This window comes from Cibotium barometz, chromosome 39 (genome assembly GCF_041138505.1).
Source record: "Cibotium barometz isolate CiBa-2024 chromosome 39, ASM4113850v1, whole genome shotgun sequence".
NCBI lineage: Eukaryota > Viridiplantae > Streptophyta > Polypodiopsida > Cyatheales > Cibotiaceae > Cibotium > Cibotium barometz.
In genome coordinates this window covers 48914746-48937823 of record NC_141084.1, presented here as the reverse complement: position 1 = coordinate 48937823, position 23078 = coordinate 48914746, and the positions used below count along the sequence as shown (strand labels likewise).

The 23078-nt window shown below is 43.6% G+C and overlaps 1 protein-coding gene across 1 annotated transcript; it reads left to right on the top strand.

Moving 5' to 3' along the window:
• Positions 1-606: 606 nt before the first annotated feature.
• Positions 607-22114, top strand: EMB1923 (embryo defective 1923). The gene is made up of 2 exons (XM_086778840.1): positions 607-985; positions 21116-22114. Exons 1-2 carry the CDS (start codon positions 691-693, stop codon positions 21823-21825), a joined length of 1005 nt encoding a protein of 334 aa, XP_086634966.1. The 5' UTR covers positions 607-690; the 3' UTR covers positions 21826-22114.
• The last annotated feature ends 964 nt before the right edge of the window (positions 22115-23078 follow it).

Below are 23078 nucleotides of genomic sequence, written 5' to 3'. Positions count from 1 at the left end.
AATTCTCTCTAACAATCCTTATTAGTTAATGCATATGTGATTTCTTACACATTTCTACAATTGTTCCTTAGCATATTGTTCTTTTAACGCTTAGGATCAAACTGAGATGGTTCCTATGGGAAGGAGAATGATGTGTGAAATCAAAATTTTCCAGCTGGAGAGTAAGTATTCTATGGTGGATATTTTATACAAGTAGAGGTATTTGCCAAAAAAAAGAAGACATCCTTTACATATTCTGGCATCCCAGTGCAAGTCACCCTAGACCAATGGTTGGCTGAACAACTAGCGGCATGGATGTTTGATAGCATTAAATACAGATCTTGATCAATGAACTAATAATGTTCTATTGGCATTAAACATGGATCCTGATCACAACGAACTAATAATGTTTTATTGGCAATAAACATGGATCCCGATCAATGAACTAATAATGTTATGTTGGCATTAAACATGGATCTCTTTGAAATTTTGATAGAATACAATATAAATTTTGTCACAATATGTATAAAGATATAATATTCAAAATTATAAAGAATAAGATTATACTCATAAAACATATGAAATAAAGAACTCATATCTTTCAAAGCAAATTTTTTGATCTTTATTTGATCGATGAGCACAATCTCTTAGGTTAGCCATGATGTGTGAGAAATACCGAGGGCAGTAGGGAGTGTCGGTGGAGGTTGAGTGATGGCCCTGGCATGCAAGCAACACCATCTCTTGGGCATCGGTGCTCGCCGTCCCGGTGCCTTAACGCCTGATCTACTGCCATGGAAGCCCGCCTTTGTCCCCTTCAACGCCGAGAGGCCAAGGAGCGTTTCCAAACTTGTAGGTTCTTCTTCTTCTTCTTCGAAGGGGTCCCCTGAAAACCTCGACAAACAATCCTCTCCCACCCCGCGAAGAAGGAGAGGACAGCTCCCGCCTGAATGGGAGGCCCTTGCTACCCCAGTGCCTGAACCTCCCAATTACCTTCTCTTGGCTGCAGGTACGCGTTCACTCTCTTACTCTATGTTTTTAAATGTATTTCTGACACGAGATTACACTTAGAAGAGCTAAAGTACTCGGTGTGTGTGTGTGTGTGTGTGTGTGAGAGAGAGAGAGAGAGAGAGAGAGAGAGAGAGAGGATTGTATCACCATCCTCTGGAGACCAAAATACGGTGCATCCTGTTCAGCAATACAAAAGCATGAAAATGCAGTGCACATGGCAACTGGTCTCAGCCATGCATGATGATCAAGCATGTGAGCAAAGTAAGATCCCAATGCTACATGTTGGCTGCCAAGAATATACCCTGTGCACACGTGTCTCTGTACGCGCGCCCATGCGAGGACGAATCTGAGCCATGCTCGAGTAAGCAGTCTTGATGATTGAGCATGCCATGCATATGCCATGTGTGTGTGCGTGTGCATGTGTGTGCCCACGTGTATGTGTGTGTGTGTGTGTTTTTCTGGACACATCTGAGCCATGCATATGCCATGTGTCTGTCCGTGCGTGTGCGTGCGCATGCCCACGTGTATGTGTATGTGTGTTTTTCAGGCATGCCTGAGTCTTGATGATCAAGCATGTGAGCAAAGTAAGGGCCCATGACCTGTTGTTGGTCGCCAATGGTAGCTGACAGATTGATAAACCCCTCCAAAACATGTGGAAACTGTTGTCTGAAGTGCAGATAGACTGAACAAACGAGAAGTGTGTGTTTCTCAATCTCATCATGCAGATCCTGTGATCTGCAGCTTTTAGTCTTGTGGCAAGTTGTATAGCCAATTCACAGCCCATCTGTAGACATTATGCAGATAGAATCCTATGATTTGCGGTGGCATATTCTTAAAACATTTCACAGAAACGATGCCAATTTGTCATGGACCAATCTTGATGTGAGCAAGTTACTTCCAATAGTTTTTTGCTGTTTGGAGCCTGCTTTCCATGTATGCCTTGGCAATCTATCATTGAGCAGCAGCTTCACTTTTGTATTAGAATGGTTCAGTTTTTCATGAGGGTGTTTCCATTGGCATGATTTCAGAAGAGAGTTTCTGACACAAGAATGGAACATGGGTATTATTCTCCATAGAAACATTTTTCTTATGTTTTGAAACTGAATGAAGCATTTCATGAATGTTACTTTTCGTATCAGACATGCTTCTTATGCATTAAAAAACAAAAGGGGTCCAAAAACCAATCCATGTCCTTTTTGATCTGTTTTTGTACCTTGTTTCACACTCTTCTTGTACACTTGCACAGTACTCCCACATGCACGTGCTGCCTGTTACCATAGTTGCCAGTCATTTTAAAACATGTTTCAAAAAATGCTTCAAATGCGTTTTATAAAAAATTGGGAATTTTTAAAAACGTTTAAAAGAAGGGGGGTGTACATATAAAAAATATGCCAGATTTGGCTCTTATGTACTTGGTAGAACGTGTTGTTACCTATATCTAGACATTTGGACACCTTGACATATCATGAGAAAATGTTCGGACAGATAGGACATCTGGACATCTTTTAATGTCGAGGGGGAACTAATGTCCAGATGCCATCAAAACATGAAACAAACTCAAAAAGAAAAAACACAAATACTCGTAAAAATAGACATAACAACATAGGCTTTTTGATTTATTAAGAAACCCAGTGCTCAAAAAACTTCAAAAAAATATTTGAAACATTTCATAGGTTATGGGTATGTTGTGGTACGAAACTATAACTGTAGTTATCTGCATGAATATTGCCAATTTGGATTATTGGTAGCATGAATCCCATATTATTGATTGAGTCATTGGGTGAGACTCCCAGGCATGGTCACCATGGAACTCGTTTCACGTTTTGGTGTTGAAAACGTTTCATGTGCGCATTGAAACCACATTGTTTCATGTGGGGAAAAAGATACTTGGTGTTGAAACGTTTTGTTCCAAAATAAATCATTTTAGCATCGTTTTGTTTCAGTAAGTGAAACGTTTTGTGGTGACCTTGCTCCCAAGAAGGGTTTCATGCCTGAGAGCTGGATATCAGGTGTTCAATGCTTGAAAAATGGGGGATTCTCCGAACTACAATTGCATTATGCATTAGCATGTTGCTTGGCATATGGTTTGCACATTTGAACTCGTCTTCCGGCTTGGAAATCGCTTGGATTCAATGCATGCAAATGTCTATGGGACTAGGGACACTCGGTAATCCCCGCAAACGTGTGCAGAAACTTGTATGGGGTTAATGTAGTGTATCTTACATGTTTTTTGCAAGAGGTTAGTATTAGTCTTTTACAAGTAATGTGAATGGGAAAGGCCTTTAAACTCGTGGGAATAGGTGTCCAGGCTCTTCTTTCACATCTCCAATTTAAACAACCTTCAACAGTTGTTCATCTTGTTAATAGAGACGAATCGTGTCTAACACAAGTTGAAAATCAGCCAATGATATCTGGTTCCGTCTCTTCTTTAACTTCTGATGGGATCGGACTTGCATATTTAACCAGCTGACATGAAACACATCGTGCATAGTCTAACTTAGAGGTAGCTTCAACTTCATTGAAACCTCATTAATCTTTCTTTGGATGGGAAAAGGTTCGAAGCTCCTGAATGATGACTTTGGGCATCGCTTGTCCACTTGTTTCAACCTTTGCTTCATAATCCGAAGATACACCCAATCCCCTTCCGAAAACTTCATATCCCTTCGGCCTTTATTGGCCTGTCGAGTGTAGGCCTCTTGTGCTTTAGCCAACCTGTCCTTTACTGACTCCAAAATCTCAAATCTCATGGTAAGACTCTGTCAACAATCTATTCGCTTCAGGTACTGAAGACGAGGTCCTGGCCAATAGCGACTGGAATGGTCTTTCAAACATTGCCTCATATGGAGTCCTGCCAATAGTTGAAGAAAAAGAATCATTCAAAACAGCTTGAACTAAAGGCAAATATGATTCCCACTTACCTTTTTGATCATGGACATAACACTTTAGCACATCAAAGGCCAACTGGTTGCAATTTCTCCAAAGTTGAATTCATGTCCCTATGACCACCAGTAATGGCATCATGGGCATCATGGAGAAGAGCTGCCCTGAATGACTTCATGACACATAGTCAGCCTTTGTAGAAAAGCCAACCATTGCGTATCAAAAAGTGGCATGGTCCTGTGGCATCCAATGCTTGTTCCCACTGTGTATCAAATTTCTCGGAATCTGCGTACGTGTGCTTCATGTCGTCTAGTCCCGTACCAACAAGGTCGAGTCTAGTGGCCTGAATCAAAGTCACTTGTTCCTTCCTGCTCAAAGCATCAGCCACTGGATTGGCCTTTCTTGGAAGGTACTCAATCATACCACCAAATTGCTGGAATATCTGGCTCCAGCGGTACTGTCGGTCACTCCACTGTGCACTTGGCATTGTCTGAATCCAGCGTAATGTCTGATGGTCAGTGCGAACCTCAAAGTCACGGTCATAAAGAAAATGTTTCCAATGTTTTAAGGCTTGTATAACTGCGAGGAGTTACGATCGTAGATTGAGTAATTCTTTTCTGCGAGCAATAACTTACGAGACATGTAAGGTACTGGATGATCATGCTGTTGTAATACACCTCCAATTGCGATGTTACTCGCATCAGTGATCACCTGAAATGGCTCGTCCCACGAGGCAAGTGCTAAAGAAGGCGCTTTTGATAAAGCTACCTTGAGGTTCTTGAATGCCTCCCAACGCTCGTGGAGTCATTCGAATCCGTTGTCTTCTTGTCTTGACACCCTTTAGCATACCGAGAGGTCAGAAAACTTGTCTATGTGGGTGGAGTATGCTTGGCATATACCCACAAAGGATCTGATGTCATAAGCAGTTTGAGGTACTTTCCAATTGATGATCTCGGCCATCTTAGCCGGATCAAGTCGAATGCCTACTGCACTAATTATATATCCAAGGTAATGAAGCTCGAACAAATAAAATTCTGACTTCTTCTCATTGACGTAGAGCTTTGTTGCTTTCCAACAACTTCAGGACTTTTTCCACATCAATGTCATGTTGCTCAACGGTAGCTGAAAATACTAGTATGTTGTCCAGAAATATGAACACACTTTCCAATTAATTCCTGGAACACACGCATCATCATGCGATTTAATGTAGCTGGGACGTTTGTCAAGCCAAAAGGCATGATCACAAATTCATAGTGGACCCGTTTTGTACGGAAGGCTGTCTTGGGGATGTCCTCCTCCACAATCCTCACCTGGGAGTACCCACTCTTTAAATCGAGTTTCGAGAACACCTTAGCTCCATTTAGCCTCTCAAGAATATAATCTAGTCGAGGCATCGGGAATCTACTCTTGATAGTTAGCTTATTGAGTGCACGATAATCGACACACAAACGAGAAGATCCATCTTTCTTCTTGACAAACAGGATCGGTGTTACAAATGGTGACACGCTAGGGCGGATGAAGCCAGATTGCAACAATTCTTGGAGTTGGCAGTCCAACTCCGATTCCATTGCCTTGGAAAGGCGATACGGAAAGTTGCTCGGGGGTTCCGAGCCTGGGAGGAGATCGATCTTGTGGTCCTCCGGTCTGGACGAGGGGAGCTGGGGAAGGAGATTGTCTCGAAGAAAAATCTTTTGGAACTTTTCATGGAGAGCCAAATACTTCTCAGAAGCACTGGCCACTGTCTGTGGTCTAGTCATACTTTTTCTTTTGAACATAAGAACATCCAATATAGTGTCTTAGGTGATTGTATACATCCCTCTCAGGGATCTCTTGTACATACAGTTGATTTTGGAAATATAATGGATTCTTCCTTGTATACTGCTTTCCATTGTGTCTTGATTCCACTTTCTTCATTTCTCATACCTTCTATGGATGTTAATAAATTAAGTGTGTTTGAAAGCAAAGAATTAAAGAAGATACTTGACTTGTTTCAAGATGTATTTTCTAAGGAATTGCCATCAGGCTTACCATCTGAAAGGGCAGTAGATCATCGTATTGACCTGGTCCCTGGTGCTCACCTTGTTAGTATTCCACCTTACAGGATGAGCCAAGCTGAGGAAGATGAGTTGGCCAAACAACTCGAAGATTATTTGAGGATGGGCTAGATACGTCCAAGTAAATCACCTTGGGGTGCACCTGTGTTACTTTGGAGAAAGAAGGACAACACCTGGAGAATGTGTATAGATTACAAGAGATTGAACAAGCTGGCAATTAAGAACCGTTATCCTCTCCCTAGATCAGATGACCGGATTGACCGGTTAGCCGAAGCGAAAATATTTCACGAAGATAGATTTACGTATTGGTTATCACCAGATACGTATTCATGAAAGGCATGTCGACCGAACCGCCTTTCGGACTAGGTATGGCCATTACAAATTTCTCATATTATCTTTTGGGTTAACCAATGCTCCAGCCACTTTCTAGCAAATGATGAACGATCTTTTTCGTGAACATTTGGGAAAATTTGTGGTTGTGTTCCTGGATGATATTTTGATATATAGTCGTACTCTTGAGGATCACGTTAGACACCTCATGATTGTCTTAACTATTTTAAGACAGAATCGACTATATGCTAAATTAAGTAAATGTGAGTTTTTTATGACAGACATTATTTACTTGGGACACAAGATCACTAGAGATGGATTGAGCATTGACTATGACCAAGTTTTGAAGGTTCTGGCCTGGCCTATACCGCAGACAGTGAAACAACTTTGTTCTTTTCTCGGTTTTATTGTTTTTCTTCGGAAATTTGTGCGGGAGTACTCTTAGCTCACACTACCGATGACCGACTTATTGAAAGGTCATGGAGGTAAGTCGAATCAGCCTATTACTTGGAATAACGATCTGGATATGGCCTTTATACTTTTGAAAGATAAAGTCAACGAAGCACCTATCTTAGCATTACTCGATCCTAGTCGGCCTTATGTTCTTGAAATTGATGCCTGTGACTATGCAATCGGGGCTGCTCTATTTCAAGATGGTAGACCTGTTGCTTTCGGAAGTAAAAATCTAGACGACACTCAATTTCGTTGGCCAACCCTTGAGAAAGAGCTTTATGCTGTGATTCACACTCTCAAGGTTTGGAGACATCATTTATATGGCTCCAAGTTTGTGGTCAATCAAGTATGTGTGTGATGTCGATGATTTGAGAAGAAGGAAAGCTCGATGGGCCGAATTAATGCAAGATTTTAATTTTGAGATTCGTTATCGAAAAGGGTCCATGAATAGTGTCGTAGATGCGCTTAGTCGAATTAGAGAGGTGAATACTTTGTCGTTCACTGAGATTTCTACTGACTTATTTCAGTCATTGAGAGGGCTTTGCAGGACTGATAGTTATTTTGGTTCATTTTGGCAGAAGATCCAAGACGAGAGCTCATTGATTGACCAAGACTCAATGACTGAGCAGGCTACCATTCAGGCTGCAGGAGGTCAGTGGATGATTCGGAATGGTTAACTATTCCGTAATGACAAAATTTGTGTACAATAGATCCCGGACATTAGGTCCAAGATTCTTAAGGAGTGTCACGACGCTCCTTCTGCTGGACACGTTGGGGTACACAGGACATTATCGTTAGTGAAACACACTTTTTATTGGCCAAAGATGAAAGGGTATGTAGAAGACTATGTTCTCAAGTGTCAAGCAAATAAAGCTGAATGCTTTAGACAGGCTGGGCTATTGCATCCTTTGCAAATCCCACGTAATAAATAGGAAAGTATTTCCATGGATTTTATTACTGGATTGCCAAGAACAAGTCAAGGCCACGATTCTATTTGGGTTGTGGTAGATCGCTTGACAAAAATGGCTAGATTTTTATTGACTCGGAAGACCATTACAGCTACGCAATTAGCAAGGCAGTTTATCGAGTAATTGTTTAGACTGTATGAGTTATCACAGGACATAGTCAGTGATAGAGACTCTAAGTTTACAAGTGACTTTTGGAGACTTGTTTTTGAGAAGTTGGAAACAACTTTGAATTTGAGTTCCTCAGATCATTCTCAATCTGATGGCCAGATTGAAAGAGTTAATCAAATTTTGGAGGATATACTTCGAGCATATGTATCCAAAAGACAGAGTTAATGGGAGGATTATCTTTCTATGTTAGAATTTGGATATAATAGTACTAAGCATACGAGTACAGGTTTTAGTCCTTTCATGCTTATGTATGGTTTTCAACCTAGATCATCTGTTATAGTGGGATTCTCAGGACTTCAGCATGATGCAGCACGTAATTTTTTGCAAGTTATGCAAGAAATGTTACAAGTTGTGAAGGAATCTATTAGAAGTGCTCAAGACAAAGATAGATTTTATTCTAATAGATATCGTTTACCCAGAGAGTTCTTTGAAGGAACGATGGTGTATTTGCGAGTTCCGAAAGATTTCGAGACTTTACGGACAGGTCAATCTCCGATATTATCCCCTAGATATTGTGGACCATTTCGTATTACACGACGGATTGGTTCAGTCGCATATGAATTGGATTTGCCTTCTCATGTGAAAGTTCATCCTGTATTTCATGTCAGTAGACTTAAAGGAAGTACTGGGTGGAATAGACCGGTTAGTTACTCCTCGAGAAATGATAGATGTCGAGGACATGATATTTGTTCCACACGAACCTGAAAAGATTTTTGGATTTCGTGAAAGAAGATTGCGTAATACACTTATCACGGAATACAAGATCGAATGGAAGGATCGCGTCGAGGAGGACGTTACATGGGAGACATTGACTACCCTTGAAAGGGATTACCTTGACTTTTTAGTGAGCTCTTAGAGGAAGGGGAGTATGTCATGTGCACAGTGTGTATCTACCGTGTGCTACACACACACAAGACTAGCTTCGAGGTTTGGGGAAGCTGGAGCTAGGCAGGCTGATTGGCGAGCTGAGTTAGGGATAGACTAACGAGCGGGCACCCAAGTATGGATGGACGGGTGTCCAAGTGTGGACGCCCGGTGACCGACCAAGAGCCTATAAAAGGGTGGCCAAGGTTAGTCATTAGTTCATAGAGTCTCGCGTGTCTTTGTGAGGCAGGAAGCAGTCTCGAGGCCCGCGAGGGTAGCTTCACGGCGGTATGGGACGTCATGAGGGAGAGATTGGTCAGTACGTCCATCTAGTTAGCTCAGCTTGTGGCTCGGTGGGGACGACCAAGACTTGTGGGCTTGCCCACGACTGTCAAGGTTGGGAGGTGAGTCAGGCTTGCATCCCCTTTATGTTTGTTTGGTTTGTTTGCAGGTTTCGAGTCTTGTACCAGGAGCGTTCTACGAGGAGATCCTATGGGGATTTGACACGGGTGGAGTTTGAGGAGCATTCTGTTGCTCTACGGGACCGCGAGACTGGCCAGGTTGTTTGGGAAGGCGGCGTGGAGAATGGTATATACAAACTCTCTGCACTCTCCTCTTTGACAGGTTCTCAGATTGGTGATTTGTGGCACTTTCGGTTTGGCCACTTGAATGTGGATGCTCTGCGATGAGCCTTCTGGGACCAGATGGTGGTTGGCTTGCTAGATGTTGGCAGTAGGCAAGGACGCTTTAGTTCTTGCATTTGTAGTAAGCAGCATAGGGAATCTTTTTCGAAGTAGGCTTCTAGGCGGGCTTCGAAACCTTTGGAGTTGGTACACGCTGACTTGTGTGGACCTGTGCAGACAACATCCTTGGGAGTTTCTTTGTACTTTATGCTGCTTCTTGATGATTGTAGCAGATTCACATGGGTTTATTTTCTCTCACAGAAGGACCAAGCTTTTGCTCGGTTCAAGGAGTGGCATGTGATGGTGTAGATAGTTTCTGGCTTGCAGATAAAGACTCTTCGGGCTGATAAAGGAGGAGAATTTTCTTCCAATGCATTCGTGCGTGAGTGGGAGAGAGAAGAATTAGGGTTAGGTTAATTCATGTGGGAGACATACTCAGAGAAGCAAGGGAGAGAGAGAGAGAGAGAGTTGTGGGGATAAGTCAACTCACCAAGATGTGTGTGTGACTCCCCTATCACACATGTATATTGCACTAGTACACAGTGTGCACTTAGTACATTAAAAGTACTAAGTGTACTATGTACTATAACTTATGGGCTTGTACACACTATAAGGGTGGGCATAATGCCTTTACCCCAACAACCTCCCACTTAAAGGCAAAGTGCCCTTACATGAAGGAAAAGAAAAAATCAGCATGTACATGATAATATACAAGGCCATATCAAGGCTGAAACTGGCCTCATCCAATGCCCATCAAGTGTCTGCAATGAGCAAACCGCTCCGGAGGCAAACTCTTTGTCAACAGATCAGCCGGGTTGTCATCCGTATGAATCTTAACAAGCTGAATTTACTTGTTCTCTATCACCTCTCTGATGAAGTGATACTTCACATCCACATGCTTCGTCTTTGCATGAAAGACGGGGTTCTTTGCCAACTGGATGGCACTCTGACTGTCACAATGCAACAATGGAATATCCCCTGTATAACCCAAATCAACCACTAACCGAGATAGCCATAATGCCTCCTTGCAAGCCTCTGTGGCTGCAATATACTCGGCCTCTGTAGTAGATAAGGCAGTGCACTTCTGCATCCTGGATATCCATGACACAGCACCTCCTGTGAATGTAAACACATAACCGGTAGTAGACTTCCGGTTATCTGGATGACCGGCATAATCCGAATCCGTGTAACCATGCACTAATGCATCCTGTTTGCCAAAACAAATGCACATATCTTGTGTGCCCTTCAGGTATCTCATGACACCTTTCACTGCTTCCCAATGCTTCTTGCCAGGGTTGGCCATGTATCTAGAAACCACTCCCACTGCAAATGCAATGTCCGGCCTAGTAGCAACCATGGCATACATGAGACTGCCACAAGCTGAAGCATACGGAATCTTGGCCATATCAGCCTTGCCACTATCTGACTGTGGGCTGTCCATAGCACTGAGTTTCACATATGGAGGCAAAGGAGTACTAGTCTTCTTCCCCCCGTCCATATTGAACCTCTGCAAAACTTTGCCAATGTATTTCTTCTGAGACAAATACAACACATGCTGATTTCTGTCCCGAAGTATCCGCATACCCAAAATGTGATTTGCATCACCCAAATCCTTCATATCAAAGGTTTGATGCAGCCTTTGCTTCAAGGTATCCATCTCCTTACGAGATTTCCCGGCAATCAACATATCATCAACATACAAGATGAGGATCAATAGACTGCCATCCAAAGCTTTCTTGGTGTACAAGCAGTGATCTATGTCACTTCTCCTGAATTTCTGGGATTTCATGAATGTATCAAATTTATGATACCATTCCCTTGGTGCCTGTTTGAGCCCATAAAGACTCTTTTTCAGCTTGCATACAAGCTTCTCCTTTCCACTTACTGCATAACCCTCTGGCTGTTGCATATATATCTCCTCATGGAGATCACTGTGAAGAAAAGCAGTCTTCATATCCATCTGAATCAAGTCCAGATCATCATGCGCAACCAAAGCCAACACAGCTCTAAGTGTGGTCATTTTGACCACTGGAGAGAAGATCTCATCAAAGTCCACACCATATTCCTGCTTGAAGCCCTTAGCCACTAACCTGGCTTTGTATCTTGGCTTTGCATCAGGTGCAACTTTGAGCCTGTATACCCACTTGCATGGCAAAACTTTCTTGCCTGCAGGCAAATGCACCAATTTCCATGTTCCATTGTTGTGCAGAGAATCCATCTCTAACTTCATGGCACGCTTCCAAAGAGCCTTGTCTGCCCTCTGTAAAGCCTCCTTATAACATGAGGGCTCCCCACAGTCAGTAAGCATTAAGTAGTCAACCCCTGAAACAAACCTGTCAGGGGCTCTGGAGGGTCTAGTGGACCTCCGTACCCAATGACCATCATTTGCAGGTTGCTGTCCAGCCTGCATATCACCCATTGGTGGCTCCTGTTCCATGACATAAGGCTGAAATATCATGCCCGGTATCTCCTCTAACTGTGGTATATCCATAGGGATATCTTCTGCCATCTCTGGCTGTCCATTTGGACCATTTTCAGCACCATTCAAGGGCTGGTTTTGCTGCTGTAATGGCTGATTTACAGCCCTTGGTTGTTGTCCATGATGTCCATCATCATCAAAGATGACTCTGCCAGGCTCCTGTTGCCTTGCAGGCTCCTTATACATGCATGTTTCATAAAAAATGACATCATTGCTGCGTATGATCTTTCTATTCACGGGATCCCAAAGTCTATACCCCATTTCACCTCTGTCACCATATCCTAGGAATATGCATTTGTGAGACTTAGGATCAAGTTTGGTGCGCATTTCCCTGCGTATGTGCACGTACGCAACGCAACCAAACACTCTCAAGTGCTTGTATGACGGAGGCTTCCCTGTCCATACTTCTTCTGGCACTTTCCCACCAAGCATCGTGTTAGGTGACTTGTTTATAAGGTGTACGGCTGTCATAACAGCTTCAGCCCAAAAACCATGAGGTAATGCAGCATGTGACAACATAGAACGGACCTTCTCCTGAATGGTCCTATTCATCCTCTCTGCTGTCCCGTTTTGTGGAGGATCATAAGGAGTAGAGAGCTCCCTCTTGATGCCTTTAGCATCACAAAAGTCCTGAAAGTGTTTGGACATATACTCTCCACCATTGTCGGAACGCAAAGCCTTCAGTGTTTTGCCTGGTTGATTCTCAACATGAGCAACAAACTTCTGAAACACTGAGAATGTATCACTCTTCAAACGAAGAGGATAAACCCACACCTTGCGTGTGGCATCATCAATAAAAGACACAAAATATTTTGCCCCTCCCAAAGAAAGCTGAGGCATCTCACATACATCTGTATGCACAAGCTCTAACTGAGCATCTTTCTGTCCAAGAGCTTTCTTGTGGGGGCACTGCAGTTGCCTGCCATATATACAATGCTCACAAAACTGAAAACTTGAAAACTTTAGAGAAGGCAAGTAACCCAAACGAGACAATTGCTCCATTCCCTTGACACTCGTGTGTCCCAACCGGCTATGCCACAGAGATTTCCGGCAGCTCGGTTGCATTTACATTAGCATGGTGACAAACACCTGCATGCATGAAGTAAAGAGTGTCCACCTTAGAGCCTCTGGCAACAACCAGTGAGCCCTTACTAATCTTCCACTTTCCACTACCAAATGTGGTAACATAATCAGCATCATCAAGCTGTCCAGTAGAAAGCAGATTCTTCTTGATCTCAGGCACATGCTTGACATCATGGAGCATAAGCTGTGAGCCATCTGAAAACACAAGCCTCACATCACCTCTGCCAAGAATCTTGCATGCATGGTTATCACCCAAATAAACCACTCCTTCATTGCCAGCAGTATACCTGACAAACAAGTCTCTGCAACCTGTGACATGAAAGGAGGCACCTGAATCAATGATCCATGAGTGCATACCATGACCACCTGTAAGAAGTGAATGGGCATCAAGTGAAGATGTAAATAGGACCTCATCCTCACTGCCACCTGCATGTGACACATTGATTTCTTCAATCTTGACTCCACTTTTGCCCTTTGGCTTTACATCTTTGGCTTCATCTTTCTCTTTGTCTTTGCCTTTTCCCTTTTCCTTTTGATCATTTTTCCATTTGTAGCATTGCTTTTTAATGTGTCCCTTCTTGCCACAATAATGGCATTCCAAATCCTTTTTGGAGCGAGACTTGCTCCTTCCCCGTTCTTGGCTTTTTCCCCTTTGCTGGGATCTCCCACGTGCATTCATTGCATTGGACTTTCCAACAGAGTTGTTTTTCCTGTTCATCTCTTCTTGAAGAATTGCACCCTCAACATCTGCATATGACAGCATAGCATGCGAATTGCTAGTGGCTGTCCTGAATGTGTCCCAACTCTCTGGCAAAGTGCATAACAGAAAAGTGGCTTTGAACTCATCGTCCATTGCCAACTTTTGATTAATGACCTGGCTGACAATACCATTAAACTCATTTAGATGGGCTGTCATAGACGCCCCTTCCTTCATCTGAAGACCTATGAGTTTCTTCAACCAATACACTTTGCTTGAGGCACTTTGTTGGGCATACAAGTCCTGCAATCTCTGCCACATTCCCCAAGCTGTCTTCTCTTCACGAATGCTGAAAAGTAATGAGTTTGACACAGACAACATGATAGTAGATCTTGCCAGCTCATCCATATCTTCCCACTCTTCAGCAGTAAGAGAAGCGGGTTTTACACCCCTTTCTTTGATAGGCTTGTGCTGCTTTTTCTGGAGCAACACATTATAGCACTGGGTTTGCCAAATATCATAGTTATGTGAGCCTTCAAGCTTCTTGATGTGAAGCAATGAAGAGCTCTCACCTGTGGTTGCCATAGCAATATGCAACCTGTCAATGCCTGACTCCCTGCAAAATGTGCAAACACTGCACCAAAAGCACACAAAGTGCTCACAGTTGTTCTCCCAAGCTTTATCTCCCACTGCGGAAGCAAGAATGCAACTTTTTTCCCACTTTATGTGATGAAATCACCAAAATCTGGTTGCTGCAGATTTAGGACAGCACCTTAAATGTGATCTGTTGCCCTTCCAAAGTATTGTACAGCAGTACTAAGTGCTCACCTATGATGTACCAAACCTGTACTGGCAAGTACAGCAGCTGAAATTGAGCCTTTTCCTCACTCAAATCAATGTGCAGCCATGCCAAAACTTGCACAAAGCTGTGCCAAATTTGTACCAGCAGGTACAGTAGCAATAAATGCAAATGAGTAAAAATCAGACTTTTACAGTCCCGAACACTGCATAAAACAGTCCCGAACAGAAATTGGGCAAAAGCCCCTTGACTGCAAGCTGATTTCTGAGGATTCAAGGCATAAATGTCTTGCCTGCTGCTTTGCCAAGCTTAACAAGCATAAATTCTTGAAAAGCCCCTTGATTTAAGATCAATTTTTGATCATACATGGTACATTGACGCACATGAAGGCATCCAAAGTCTTCACGGTGCTTCCCCCTGGCCACATATACATCCAATACATGAAAGCCCCTTGATTTACAGGCACCTTGAGTGCTTGTAAGGCATCAACACATTATCCACAGCATCAAATGCGATTGCCTGCATGCAAATCAATCCAATCGGCACAAAAGCCCCTTGATTTGCACTGCAATTTGCTGCAATTTTGCCCAAATGTGCGATTTCTCACATCATACAGCATGTATGAGTGCTTAATTGCACAATTACATCAAAAGCCCCAAATTTCGACATCCAATTTCCTGCAAATTGATCCTGATTGTGACCAATTTCTTGCAAATTGATCGTGATTGTGACCAATGTCACCCAATTTTGCCAATTTTGCTCAAAAATTGAGCAATTCGGCACTTGTACCTGCTCAATTGATGATTGTACCTGCTCAATTGCAAGTCCCAAAAAAAAATTGAAGCAAGATACCTTGTAATTTCTGATTTTTTGTTGCAGAAAAAAAGTTGATGAATTTGGTGCTGCTATTGATGCTGATGCTGATGCTCCTGCAGCTGTGCAGGTAGGGACGGCTGGGTCAATTAAGTGCACCTGTAGACGGAGAATTCAGCGCTTTGGCTACCTTGCTATAGTCTTGCCCACGACTTAGCTATGCCAACAACTAGCGCTTGTATGAAGCACATGTACACGTGGGGCAGCAAGGTACACGCTCTGCATCTTCTTTTGCTGCAGGTAAGGTAGCCAAGCACAACGTGTAGGCTACATGTACAGATGTGCTTCATGGCTGAAGCAGAACGCTGCGAGAGCAACGAAAAGCAAGAGCAGCAGCGATGGCGTCGAACAAGCCATGATAGAGACAGAGATCCCTTCGCTAATCCTGCAATAGCCCGATTGCTGTGCGCTTAATAGCCTTACGCTACGTGTGTTTTCGCTCGGTGACCAGTGCTCGACTAAAGCCTTCGCCGCCTCCACCTAGTAGCGCTACGGGTGTTTTCGCTACAATGCGAATGCGCTCGCTCACGCCCAGTTGCCGCCTTCGCTCACGCCCAGCAGTCAGCCTACGTGTTCGCCTGCCCTTTCGTCAGGCCTCTATTCGGCTGTGGTCATCGCTTCTACCACCTTGGCCTTTCCAGAGTATACACAGACGAAAGGGAGTCTTGGGCTTTCTTTGCTCGATCAAACAGAGAGGACGGGCCTGCTCCAGCTTCAGCTTCAGCTACGCGTTTCTGAAGAAACTCAGCGTCAACCCCTAGTCGACCTGCAGGCCCTGATACCAGTTGAGTGGGAGAGAGAAGAATTAGGGTTAGGTTAATTCATGTGGGAGACATACTCAGAGAAGCAAGGGAGAGAGAGAGAGAGAGAGTTGTGGGGATAAGTCAACTCACCAAGATGTGTGTGTGACTCCCCTATCACACATGTATATTGCACTAGTACACATAGTGCACTTAGTACATTAAAAGTACTAAGTGTACTATGTACTATAACTTATGGGCTTGTACACACTATAAGGGTGGGCATAATGCCTTTACCCCAACAGTGCGGTCTTGTGCGAAACATGGCATCAAGCGGGAGCTGGCCAATACAGGTTCCTCGTCAGAGAATGGAGTAGTTGAGCGTAAGAACAGGACTGTGGTGAAGATGGCGAGGACGATGTTGGAGCATCATGATCTTCCTTGTCCACTTTGGGGAGAGGCTGTGGCTATGGCTGTCCATATCCTCAACCTTTCTTTGACGACTTCAGTACCGAACGTATTTTGGCAGGAAACCTGATGTCTCCCATTTCCATGTGTTTGGGAGCGATGCATATGTTCACATTCCAAAGAAGTAGAGGGGGAAGCTCGACTCAAAGTCCCAAAAGCTTGTCTTTGTGGGATATAACTCTCTTTTCAAGGGATACAAGTTGTATGATCCAGAGAGGAACGAGGTTGTCGTCAGCAGGGATGTGGTTTTTGATGAGCATGTTCCGGTTTCCACTGTTGATGAGACAACACTTCTTGGAGACCCAAATGATTTTGATGATGATCACTTGGAGAAAAGCCATGCAGGTGGAAGTGGGTGCCATTGAGAAGAATAACACTTGGGAGTTGGTTTCGAGGTCGTCAAAACGGTTTGTCATTGGTGTCAAGTGGGTCTTTAAGACCAAGTATACGTCAGATGGGTCGGTGGACAAACACAAAGCCTGACTTGTGGCTAAAGGTTATGCTCAGCGGCCTGGCATCGACTATGAGGATACCTTTGCACCGACAACGAGGATGACCACAATTCGGACCGTTCTTGCCCTTGCTTCTTCTCAACGGTGGCCCGTATTTCAGATGGATGTGAAATCTACGTTCCTTAATGGTGACCTGTAGGAGGAGGTGTATGTTGAGTAGCCTCTAGGCTTTCAGGTTCCAGGATCAAAGGGGATGGTTTACAGGTTGCGGAAGGCCTTGTATGGTCTTAAGCAGGCTCCTAGGGCTTGGAATAAGAAGATTGATTCCTTCTTTCTACGGACTGGATTTTAGAGATCGGTTGCAAATCCCAACCTATCTCTTTCGGGAACGCAGTATGGTCACATTGATCTTCCTTTATGTGGATGATCTCATTCTCACCGGCGGACATATGGCGCACATTGCAATGACGAAGGTTGCCTTGTTAAAGGAGTTTGAGATGACCGATTTAGGCTTACTCCACTTCTTCTTGGGATTGGAGATTTGGCAGACCCAGAGGGGGTTCTTTGTCTCTCAGTAGCGGTATGTCCATGAGTTGCTTGAGGCCTTTGGGATGGAGAACTGCAAGCCTATCACGTCGCCGATGGACCTGAACACGAAGCTTACAGTGAATGATCCTTGTGAGCCAGTTGATGCCTCTTTGTACCGGAAGCTAGTTGGTTCATTGATCTGGTTGCTGAACACCAGATTGGACTTGAGCTTTCTTGTGGAGCTGTTGAGCTCATTTATGCAGACGCCGTTGAAGTCTCATTGGGATGCAGGATTGCGGATCTTGCGGTATCTGTAGGGTACGAAGGATCTTGGACTCTTCTACACCACTGGAGGTGAAACAAAGGAACGAGTTCGACTCCAAGGTTGGAGTGACTCAGATTGGGGAGGAGATAGGGGGGATTTGTAGCCATTTATATGGTAGTGATGTGTGGATGTAGGCTTAGAATATGCCAGAGCACTTTTTCCCTCCTTGGGAAGTTTTTCCCCCAAGCGTGTGTGTAAGTGACCTTATCATATCACTTCACTTGTACTCCACTCATTCTCTTCAATCTACTTGAGTGTTGTGCTTCTCTCTCTCTTCTTGCTTGTTGCATGTATGTGTGTGTTGCTACCATTGTCTCCACTCCAACATTATTGTATTATTGTGTGGTCTTAGGACGAATGGTCAACTCTAGGCCATGAGTGATAACCTACTCTTGCCAGTCCATAGTTGGATGCAGATAGTCTATGGATGGCCTCTTAGGCAGGTCTTGGTGGTATGGGATGCTAAGGCTTTACGGGCGTGAGTCTATATGAACGAGAGCCTTGACCTCATTCAGTGTATGTCTCAGCAAAGCAATCGGTCTCATATACCCCGTCTTGTCATGTGGCACGTCTCTTTGTGATAGTCACTTTGCCGGCCCATTTCCTTGCCTTGCGTGCCTCTTGGACTTTTTAGCACGCCAGCGTTTTGATGCCCTACCTGCAAGGGGTAAGGTCATCTCCCATGTATATCTTCGTGCCTTTCAATGCAGCCCTCTTGGCTAGAAAGACTTGGCAGGCTGCAGCATCTTGGAACTTGAGTAAGAGCCTTTCGATGCTCTACTTGTAAGGGGGTATAAGCATGTGTATCTTCGTCGCTTTCAATGCAGCTCACTTGGCCAGAAAAGCTTGGCGGGTTGTAATGTCTTGGAACTCGAGTAAGAGGGGTCTTTTCCTCGTCACATCCTTCCCTGTCCTCCATACAAGAATGTATGGTGCACCAGCAATTCCCGATTGCTTGCGTGATTGTTCCCGGTCTGCTTTGGGGGAGGCTCCTGTACGAAGCCCGATCACACGTATATTCATGGCACGAATCTGTCTTCTCCTGCATGATGATAGTGACACCATGGAGCGGTTTTTGTTTCTTAGTGACCTCCATCCATTTAGAGGTAGCATCGAGTCTTTCTCTGCCACCTCAACCCATTCGGAGGTGGCTTCAAGGTCCTTATGAAGATCCTTGTTCCCTGATTTTGTGGCCTTTTCGGCCAGCTCCAAATCAGTTTGGAGCTGAGAGAGAGAGAGAGAGAGAGAGAGAGAGAGAGAGAGAGAGAAATAAAGAAAGAAAGAAAGTTGTATTAACGTCTTCAAAAGGCCAAAATGAGACCAAAAGGTTACATCATATCCATGAGGTACATCATCTTGGGTACAAAATAGTAATAAAGAAAGATAACAAAAATCTAGAACTATAAAATCTGATCTAGGTACATGAGCAGAGAGCTCTTATATCACCCTAATACATCCCTCATGGGCCGCTGGTGCGAGAAGGTCTTGTGATGATGGTAGATAATGGCCCTGATCCTCCTGTGGTGGCATGGTCGTGGGTGAGGGGCATGGGGTTTGGGCGTCGAGCTCTGCGTAGCTCAGTGGCTCTGTCGAGTGTCACACCTCTTGGCCGAGCTCTTGCACTAGCCTGTGGTCTGGGTATTGTGGGTGGATCGGCCCTCGGATGGGAGAGAGAGAGAGAGAGAGAGAGAGAGAGAGAGAGAGAGAGAGAGAGATACATTAAGCGTCTACTAAAGACCCAATGGGCCTATGAGACCAAAGTGATGCAATAATGTCCATGGCATATCTCATCATGGAATGGAAAATAAAACAGAATGAAAATAAATATAGCTCTCTCACTGGGGTGATACAAAACTGTCCATGGAAACTCGTCATCGAATACTGAGAACATAAAAACATGGGAGCAACCTCAGCTCCGAGTAGATGGTATACCACTCTCCAAAATGTCAAGCATGGGGCTGACGAGTATGGCCGAGAGGTCTCCCTCAGCTATGTCACGTGGAAAGGTAGCTCGATGGCGGTGGAGCATGTCCTGGATCTGGGCATCGGGCATGCTGGAGTGCAGAGGCTCGGTCCGAGGTAACTCCTCTCAGGCGAGGTAGGTCCGGAGCAGCTCGTGGAGGGTCCACAAGCTGCTCCGGAAACGCCTACGAAAGACCCAAAGGTCTATGAGACCAAAAGGTGATACAATACTGCCATGGAAAGAAGAGAACTGAAAGAAAAAAAAAACTGCTCTGCCAATGCCTGTGGTATAAGCAAATGCCTGTGTGAGAGGAAGCCTTGCGATCAGTTGACAGTGATATCATCCTCAACCAATAAAGATCTTATTGTTGAAAGGATGTCTGGCCTTTGTGATCGGAGTCTGCCATGCATAGTAGCAATGAAACGCGTTTCAGACTTCATTAAAAGTACGAAACGTTTCAGTTTTTTTGAAGCGAGTTTTTAAAAAAAAAGTTTTAACATGTCACAGACTTCAGTTTGACATATGCAAATTCCAATGTTTTGCTTTTATTTACAATTTTGTAAGTCTGTAAGTTCGAGTTGACATGTTGCCTGGGAGGAGATGTGGTGTCGCCTTGTGCTCGCATGAGGTTGAAGACTGTTGGCTGTTGTGCTCTGGCATTTTTGCAGGGATTGGAGATGGGAGCAATTAGCCCAAACACTGATTATGTAGGTGTTTGGAGGGCCGGCTAATTCTGGCCAACCTATGACTTGCAAAAAATAATTCTTAAACACCTTTTGCTAAATTTTTCCATGCTATGCTGGTCGGCCAGCCCAAGACCATACCCCCAAATTGGGTACTCTGTATGCATCGGCTGGCCACTGTCCGGTTTGCTGTCCCACCAATGTGCGCCCCGTGTTCATGTGCATTATATTGGGCACTTTCTTCTCTACCAAACTGTCCAGCTTTGTCCGAGCCTGTGAAGGACTTTCAAAACTAGTAAGCTCGTGTACACTCAATGTCCTAAACCTCTATTCTATCTTCCCGTTCTACACGTCCTACATACCTTTTGGTGTAGTCAAGTGAGAGAAGACCAATCTAGAAGAGCATCTGATGCTAGCCCTTTGAAGCAACGGGAACAATAGCAAATTATTTTCCCGCCTAGTTTTAATGTTTGATTATTTTTTGGACCTATAGTTTCAACATTGACGAGTATCTAAGGAGAATGCTTTTGGCGTGCATTTGATATATTCTGAATCATGAATTCTGCATGAGTTTGAGTCAAGGGTGGAATTGATTAAATATGCTTGGCTCAAAGCTGAAATGTCTCTGCTGTTTGCAGGCTTTTCCCTTGTTTATTTCACACGACATGCTATAGCAGCTGAACTCATCCAGTGGTCGTCAATAGCTGCTGTGCTAGGCCTTATGGTGGTTCGCTTCACACAACGGGTCCTTGTTGCTCTGTTGCACAAAGCAATACAGCTGCTGAAGGGACCACTTGCACTCCTGCTTACATTAGCAGGATGGTCTGGGCTTTTCGCGAGAGATATGTATACTATGATTGTCACCACAACCTCAGTTTGGCCAACTTTGAAGGCATTACTACTGGTTACAGTGGTTCTGAGTCTGGGAGAAGCCACCAGAGCTAGTGCAGTAAATGGCCAGCCATGGGCTCTTTTGGTAGCCACTCTACTGGGAATGGGTGCAGTGTCTGGAGTACTTCATCATACTGTTTTTGTTCTGCTCTTGTTACTTTTTGTGGTCTTTTCCCTGGTAGTGCAGAAGAAGGATGTGATTTCTGCAGTCCTTCCGGTAACTGCTGTGCTAGTTGCTGTAGCTGAACCCTCTTTGAAAGCAGTGGCTTTGGCCTCTTTTCTGGCGTTGGCTGTTTACAATCATTGGAAAAACCCTGAAGAGCAGGTTGAGTTGACTGCTAGCAAGAGAAGAATTGTGCAGCCAGTCATCATGGTTGTTGTAGCACTTGTGCTAGGTGTTACTGCTGGTTCAAGGTACCTCCGTGCATGGCAAGTGCTTTGGCTCTCAAAATTATGAGACCAGGAGCTTTACAGCACAATTTTCACTTCTTTTAGTTAACTGCTGCCAACTTGGTATCAACATGATGGTTGGTTGGTGTAACATGGGAATGGAAAATAGTTTATCCAACGTCTTTGGATCATGAGACTAGAAGTTTTACATTGCATAATTCATGTTTCTAGTTAAAAGGCTGCTGCCACCTTGGTATCAACATTACTAGATTGAGAATGGATAACATTTTGTCTAGGTGTCCTTTTTTTAAGATTGACACCAAAAGCTTTACTTTACATTGCAATTTTCCATGTTATTAATTAAAATACTACTGCTCCCTTGGTATTGATACAATTGGATCATGAGACCGAAAGGTTTACATTGCATAATTCGTGTTGTTAAAAGGCTGCTGCCACCTTGGTATCAACATTACTAGATCGGTGTAACATAACAGTCTAGGTGTCCTTTTTAAGATTATTACACCAAAATCTTTATATTGCAATTTTCCATGTTCGTAGTTAAAAATGCTACTGCCCCCTTGGTATTGATACAATTAGTGCAAAGTCCCTGTAACTTTAGAAAGGAATACATTCTAGGTGAGAATCTCGACTCAAAACATGTATATTTTTATCAAAAGGTTGCTGCTATCTTAATACCTAGACATTTTATTTGAAGATGTTTCTAGTCAAAAGGCCGCGGCTATCTTGACTCCCAAGTATTTTATGTACTTTATAAAATAGATAATAGTGTCATCTATACAGTGCCTCCTAGAGAATCACATTTGTGAGTGTGCAAAAGATATATTAACATCTACAAAAGACTCAAGGGTCAATGTGACCAAAAAGTGTTAAAATAATTCATGAAGCAACTATACCATTGAAAAAACAAGAAGCTATAAACAAAATAATGATAATATAATAGTAATAATCTAGGACAACTGTACTTGCTTGGCTCATATCATTGAGAGAGCAAGGTATTCATGTCTTGCTTGATGACCTATGAGATTAAATACATAACATGAAGACCATGAAAGTTTTATGCCAGATTTGTGGTTCGATACAAGAAGACATTCCAAGAAAAAAAGTCATTGATTAGCTACTAGAGAAAATATGTTGTGTGTCAAATACATTTACCTCAAAAGGGAATTGGTTTTGTTTTGGGTTTCAGTTTGGATTTGTGAAAATTCTCAATAAGGGGTGTACCCTTTTGATAGATTGTCCACTAGGCTTCTTTGCAAGTTACTCAAATTTTAACCCTTTTTTTTGGGCTTGAGTTTCATT